The 6715-nt window shown below is 34.9% G+C and overlaps 1 protein-coding gene across 1 annotated transcript in view; it reads left to right on the forward strand.

Moving 5' to 3' along the window:
• Window positions 1-1253: 1253 nt before the first annotated feature.
• LOC122254032 (clotting factor G beta subunit) overlaps window positions 1254-6715 on the forward strand; it is a 16828-nt gene continuing 11366 nt past the window's right edge. The window contains exons 1-3 of the mRNA XM_043017501.2: window positions 1254-1325; window positions 2913-3035; window positions 6496-6623. Coding sequence (XP_042873435.2) covers window positions 2960-3035; window positions 6496-6623 — 204 coding nt within the window. The 5' untranslated portion in view covers window positions 1254-1325; window positions 2913-2959. The remainder of the gene's footprint in view (window positions 1326-2912; window positions 3036-6495; window positions 6624-6715) is intronic.

Consider the following 6715-nt stretch of genomic DNA (forward strand, 5'->3'; position numbering starts at 1 on the left):
ATATGCTTTTGTGCTTCTGGAACCGGGTCCTTGATCGTCAATGGAATAGTGGGGTTGTAGTCGTGTGGGGGGAGGGCGTAGTGGTGTTGGTGGGGAGTGGAGGGAAGAGTGTGGGGTGGGGGGGTAGTGGGGGAGGTTGGGGGATGTGGTTGTGGGGATAGGTCGCGAGCACGTGTTCTGGGTGGGGCTCCGGGTCCGCGAGCGCCATGCTAGATGGATATGTTGTGTGGGGCGAGTTATATCATTGGTATCGGTTGTAGTGTGGGGGTACATGTTGGGGAGGGTTGAGGAACCGGGTGTGGAGCCGGCGGCATGAGAGCCGTGTTGCGTAGGGGGGGGGTGGGTGGAGTGTAGCTAGGAGCAGCGCGTCGCGGTTAGACTCCCGCCATTTGATGCATTGGATAAGGGACATTGAAAGGAGTTAGATCCATGTATTGGGGTCAGTAACAAGGAACAAACTTTTTTTTTCTTTCTTTTTTTTTTTTATGAGTGGGGGTGGGGGGGGTAGGATGGGGGGGGTGGGGGGGGGGGGGGGGGTGGGGTGGGGGGGGGGGGGGGGGTGGGGGTATTGGGGGGTGGGGGGGGTGGGGGGGGGGGGGTTGGGGGGGGGAGTTTTTTTTTTTTTTATTTCTTTTTTTTTTAACTTCAGCAAAAGTCTTTCACTGGAATTTCCGGAAGTCTTCTCCAGAGTCAGATATCCTAATTATAAAGACGGTTTCAAATGTTTTCAATAAATCTATTTCATATATATACATCTATCTATATGATCCTTGGGTCATAGAAAAATGCGAATTCCTAGTAAGGTCATCTTGCGAAAAACGGCGACTGCTGGGTTCATTTTTCTTAAGTAACATTATCCACAAATACACGAGGCAAATATCATGCAAATTAGACTTTACAAAGACTGTGTATGATTTAGGGGGGGGGGATGTGAACGAAATTTTAGTATAATGTGATTTGTTTATTAATTACACTGAATAGAGCTCGAGATTCAAAGAACTGTTGCCAAATATATCCAAGTGTATCTGAACCCCTCAAAGTATAAACATTTTGGAAAGATACATATACATATACATATATGTATACGAACTTTGACTCGACTTCCGACAGCTTAAACGTACCCTAAATACAATATCCCTAAACATTACACGTATTCTAACCTACACATATAAGAAATAAACCCCCAAAAAATGAGAACTGGCATCTGGCATCATGCGACCCTGATATAAAGCGCTGAGGCAGAACCCAGACTCTCAGTGCAAGAGATTCCTTCCTGCAACACACCTGCTCGGCTGTTATAGCGAAATACGCAGGAGTGATCGCAGGTAAATTTCGAGGATTTAAAGATTCTTGAGTGTGTGTGTGTGTGCAGATATAGGTGGGTATATCGTAGATATAGATAGTTTGTGGTTACTGTGTGTGTGTGTGTATGTGTATGTGTATATATATATATATATATATAAATATATATATATATATATATAAAATATATATATATATAATATATATATAATGTGTGTGGTGTTGTGCTGCGTGTGTGTGTGTGTGTGTGTGTGTGCGGTGTGTGTGAGTGTGTGTATAAATATATATATATAATATATATATATATATATATATATAATCACTCATATATATATATATATATATCTATATACATCATATATCATATATGTATGTATAATCATATATACTCATAGATAGATAATAAGTGTATATACACATGCATATGTATCCACACACACACACACACACACACTCCCAGCATTACAATCAAACGTTTCAGTTTTGCACATGCATGACCATGCAGATGCAGAGCCCACATTCAACATTCCCTGAAACATTTTGCGAATGATTTGTCGCTCGTGTGAAAGTCCAGAAAGAAAATATGCAAATGTCTAGCTAAGGAGGGAATGATTCGCTCACATGTAGGTCGAAGCGGCCAGCCGGCACTTGAAGGTCAAGGGGAGGCTATAGGTGAGGCTACGGTGAGGCCATAGGTGAGGCTACAGGTGAGGCTACAGGTGAGGCTACGGTGAGGCTATTGGTGAGGCCATAGGTGAGGCTACGGTGAGGCTACAGTAAGGCTACGGTGAGGCCATAGGTGAGGCTACGGTGAGGCCATAGGTGAGGCTACGGTGAGGCCATAGGTGAGGCTACGGTGAGGCCATAGGTGAGGCTACGGTGAGGCCATAGGTGAGGCTACGGTGAGGACACAGGGGGGCCATAGGTGAGGCTATAGGTGAGGCCAAAGTGAGGCTACAGGTGAGGCTACGGTGAGGACACAGGGGGGCCATAGGTGAGGCTATAGGTGAGGCCAAAGTGAGGCTACAGGTGAGGCTACGGTGAGGACACAGGGGGGCCATAGGTGAGGCTATAGGTGAGGCCAAAGTGAGGCCATAGTGAGGCTACAGGTGAGGCCACAGTGAGGCCATAGGTGAGGCTATGGTGAGGCTATATGTGAGGCCATAGTGAGGCCATAGGTGAGGCTACGGTGAGGACACAGGGGGGCCATAGGTGAGGCTATAGGTGAGGCCACAGTGATGCTACAGGTGAGGCTACGGTGAGGCCATAGTGAGGCCATAGGTGAGGCTACAGGTGAGGCCACAGTTAGGCCACCGTGAGGCCATAGGGAGGCCACAGGTGAGGCTACGGTGAGGCTACAGTAAGGCCATAGTGAGACCACAGGCGAGGCGCTGCAAGTATAGCTGCACATTTGTATGCATCACCACAATGCATCCGTGCTTCGTGTGCCTATAAACAGTACTTCCAAACTCTCCTTGAGTAACATCACCATACGGAACGCCCATGAAACTCACAAAAATCATGATGCAACACTTGGAAGCACATTGCACCATCTACAGAAGAAGAAACAAAAACCTCTTAATGCAATGTTTTTTTTTCTCGCATTTCAGACCTTCCGAGAGCGACCAGGAACACTTCTCCTTCTTGCGTCATCGGCATGAAGGACCTCGTGTTTCTTTCCTTGTTCGTCATTGCTTTGGGACATCCTGGCCATGCGAACCGCCTGTCGAGAGGTAAGGTTTGGTTTTTGGTTTTTGGTTTTGGTTTTTGTTGTTACTTTGTTTTTTGTTTTGTTTGGTTGTTTCTTTGTTTTTTGTTTTGTTTTTTTTTGTTTTTGTTTGATTGTTGTTTGGTTGTTTCTTTGTTTTTTGTTTGGTTGTTTCTTTGTTTTTGTTTGGTTGTTTCTTTGTTTTTGTTTGGTTGTTTCTTTGTTTTTGTTTGGTTGTTTCTTTGTTTTTGTTTGGTTGTTTCTTTGTTTTTGTTTGGTTGTTTCTTTGTTTTTGTTTTGTTTTTTTTTTTTTTTTTTTGTTTTTTTGTTTTTTTGTTTTTTGTTTTGTTGTTTTTTTGTTTTTGGTTTTGTTTGTTTTTTTGTTTTGGTTTTGTTTTTTGTTTGTTGTTTTTTGTTTTTTGTTTTTTTTTGTTTGTTGTTTTTTGTTTTTGTTTGTTGTTTCTTGTTTTTTTTTTTGTTTTTTTTTTTTTGTTTTTTTTGTTTTTGTGTGGTTGTTTGTTTTGGTTGTATCTGTTTGTGTTCTTTGTTTTTTTTTTGTTTTTGTTTTTGTTTTTTTGTTTCTTTGTTTTTATGTTTATTGTTTTTGTTTTTTGTTTCTTTTTTGGTGTTTAAGTTTCTTGTTTTTTTTGGATGGGCTTTATTGTTTTTTTTTTTTTTTTGTTGTTTTTTTTTTTGTTTGGTGTTTCTTTGTTTTTTAATTTTTTCTTTTTATTAGTGATTTCTTTGTTTTGATTGTTTTTCTTTTTTTTAGTGTTACTTTGTTTTTTGGTTTTGTTAGTTTTCTTGTTTTTTATTTTTGTTTTATTTCATTCTTCTTTGTTTTTTTGTTTTTGTTTTGTTGTTTTTTTGTTTTTGTTTGGTTGTTTCTTTGTTTTTGTTTAGTTGTTTCTTTGTTTTTTAGTTATTTCTTTGTTTTTGTTTGGTTGTTTCTTTTTTGTTTAGTTGTTACTTTGTTTTTTTGTTTTTGTTTAGTTGTTTCTTTGTTTTTTATTTTTGTTTAGTCGTTTCTTTGTTTTTGTTTAGTTGTTTTTTTGTTTTGTTTTTTGTTTTTTTAGTTGTTTCTTTGTTTTTGTTTATTTGTTTCCTTGTTTTTGTTTAGTTGTTTCTTTGTTTTTGTTTAGTTGTTTCTTTGTTTTTGTTTATTTGTTTCCTTTGTTTTTGTTTAGTTGTTTCTTTGTTTTTGTTTATTTGTTTCCTTTGTTTTTGTTTAGTTGTTTCTTTGTTTTTGTTTTGTTGTTTCTTTGTTTTTGTTTAGTTGTTTCTTTGTTTTTGTTTTGTTGTTTCTTTGTTTTTATTTGTTTATTTGTTTCCTTGTTTTTGTTTAGTTGTTTCTTTGTTTTTGTTTTGTTGTTTCTTTGTTTTTGTTTAGTTGTTTCTTTGTTTTTGTTTTGTTGTTTCTTTGTTTTTTTGTTAGGTTGTTTTCTTTTTGTTGTTTTTTGTTACCCTTTTTTTGTTTAGTTGTTTTCTTTTTGTGTTGTTGTTTCTTTTTTTTGTTTTAGTGTTTCTTTTTGTGTTTAGGTAATTTCGTTGTTTTTTTAGTGTTTATTTGTTTTTGTTTTTGTTGTTTCCTTTGTTTTATTTGTTATTTTTTCCTTTTTTGTTTGGTTGTTTCTTTTTTTTGTTTTTTTGTTTCTTTTTTTTTTTTTGTTGTTTCTTTGTTTTGTTTGTTGCTTTGCGTTTTTTTATTTTTATTTTTTTCCTTTTTTTGTTTATTAGTTTCCTTGTTTTTGTTTTGTTGTTTCTTTGTGGTTCGTTTGTTTTTGTTTTTGTTTTGTCTTTTTTTTGTTTTTGTTTTTTTGTTTTTTTGTTGTTTCCTTGTTTTTGTTTAGTTGTTACTTTGTTTTTGTTTGGTTGTTTCTTTGTTTTTGTTTATTTGTTTCCTTTGTTTTTGTTTAGTTGTTTCTTTGTTTTTGTTTATTTGTTTCCTTTGTTTTTGTTTAGTTGTTTTTTTGTTTTGTTTTTTGTTTTGTTGTTTCTTTGTTTTTGTTTATTTGTTTCCTTGTTTTTGTTTTGCTGTTTCCTTGTTTTTGTTTAGTTGTTTCTTTGTTTTTGTTTTGTTGTTTCTTTATTTTTGTTTTTTGTTGTTTTATTTTTGTCTTTTTAGTGTCATAGATCTGGTTTTTTGTTTTTTGTTGTTTTATTTTTGTCTTTTTAGTGTCATAGATGTTTTTTTGTTTTTGTTTTTGTTGTATGTTTTATGTGTCCTTCACGTTTCCATGTTTGATTATTCATAGATTCACTTTTTTCTCTCTTTTTTTACGGCCATATTTTGGGCGTGTTGTCATGTCAATGTTTGGATTATTTTCTGTCTGGGATTTAGAAGGAGAATTGTGTTTGCACAATTTGTTTTCACTTTTATTTATGATTCTCTGTATTTATTTATTTTTTTGTCACCTCGGATATGATGATATGTCATGGAATATTCAGAAAACACACACGCACATTCACACACAAACGCACACACAGTCTCACACACACACGCACGCAAACAAAAACAAACACGTACACGCATACACACATGCACACGCACACGCACTCACACTCACACACACACACACACGCACACACACACACACACACGCACACACACACAAACACACACACACACACACGCACACGCACATGCATACAAACACACACAGACACACGCACACCAAACAGGGGAAAAAATATGGATTACAAAATAGGAATAATACTAATCCATAATAGTAATAACAATAATGATAATAGTTATGATAATAAGGATTAAAAAGATAATAATAGTAATGATTATGATGATTGTAATAGTAATAACGATAATGATAATAACGATACTACTACTACTAATAATAATAATGATAATAGTAATAATAATAATGATAATAATAACAATGATATTAATAATAATGATAATAATAATAATGATGATAATAATAATAATAACAATGATGATAATAATAATGATAATAATATCAATGATGATAATAATAATAATAATAATGATAATAATAATAATAATGATAATAATAATAATAATAATAATGATAAAGAATAACAATGATGATAATAATAATGATAATAATATCAATTATGATAATAATAATAATAATGATAATAATAATAATAACAATAGTAATAATAATAATGATAATAATCATAACAATATTAATAACAACAACAATAATAATAATAACAATAATAATAATAATGATAACAATGATAACAATAACAATAATGATAATAATAATAATAATGATAATAATGATAATAATAATAATAATAATAATAACAATGATGATAATAATAATGATAATAATATCAATTATGATAATAATAATAATGATAATAATAATAACAACAACAATAATAATAACAATAATGATAACAACAATGATAATAACAACGATAATAATAACAAAATGATAACAACAACAACAACAATAATGATAATTGATCACTATTTCCCCCCCCCCCCCCCACTCCAGAGGTGGTGGAAGGCCGCATCAAGATGGGGATGTCACCCGAAGACCCACAGTTACAAGTGCGAGCCCAGCGCCCTCATGGAAACCTCGCCGCCCTGCCTGAACCCACGCCCATGGAGATCGCCAGTAATGTGAGTGTCTTGTTTTGTTCTTCGCTTTTGAGTTGGGTTGGGTTGGGTTGGGGGTGTGGGGGGATGGGTGTGGGGGTGGGGATGGGTGGGTG

This window comes from Penaeus japonicus, unplaced genomic scaffold, assembly GCF_977035675.1.
Source record: "Penaeus japonicus unplaced genomic scaffold, GWHDUDI00000001_assembly GWHDUDI00000011, whole genome shotgun sequence".
Lineage (NCBI taxonomy): Eukaryota > Metazoa > Arthropoda > Malacostraca > Decapoda > Penaeidae > Penaeus > Penaeus japonicus.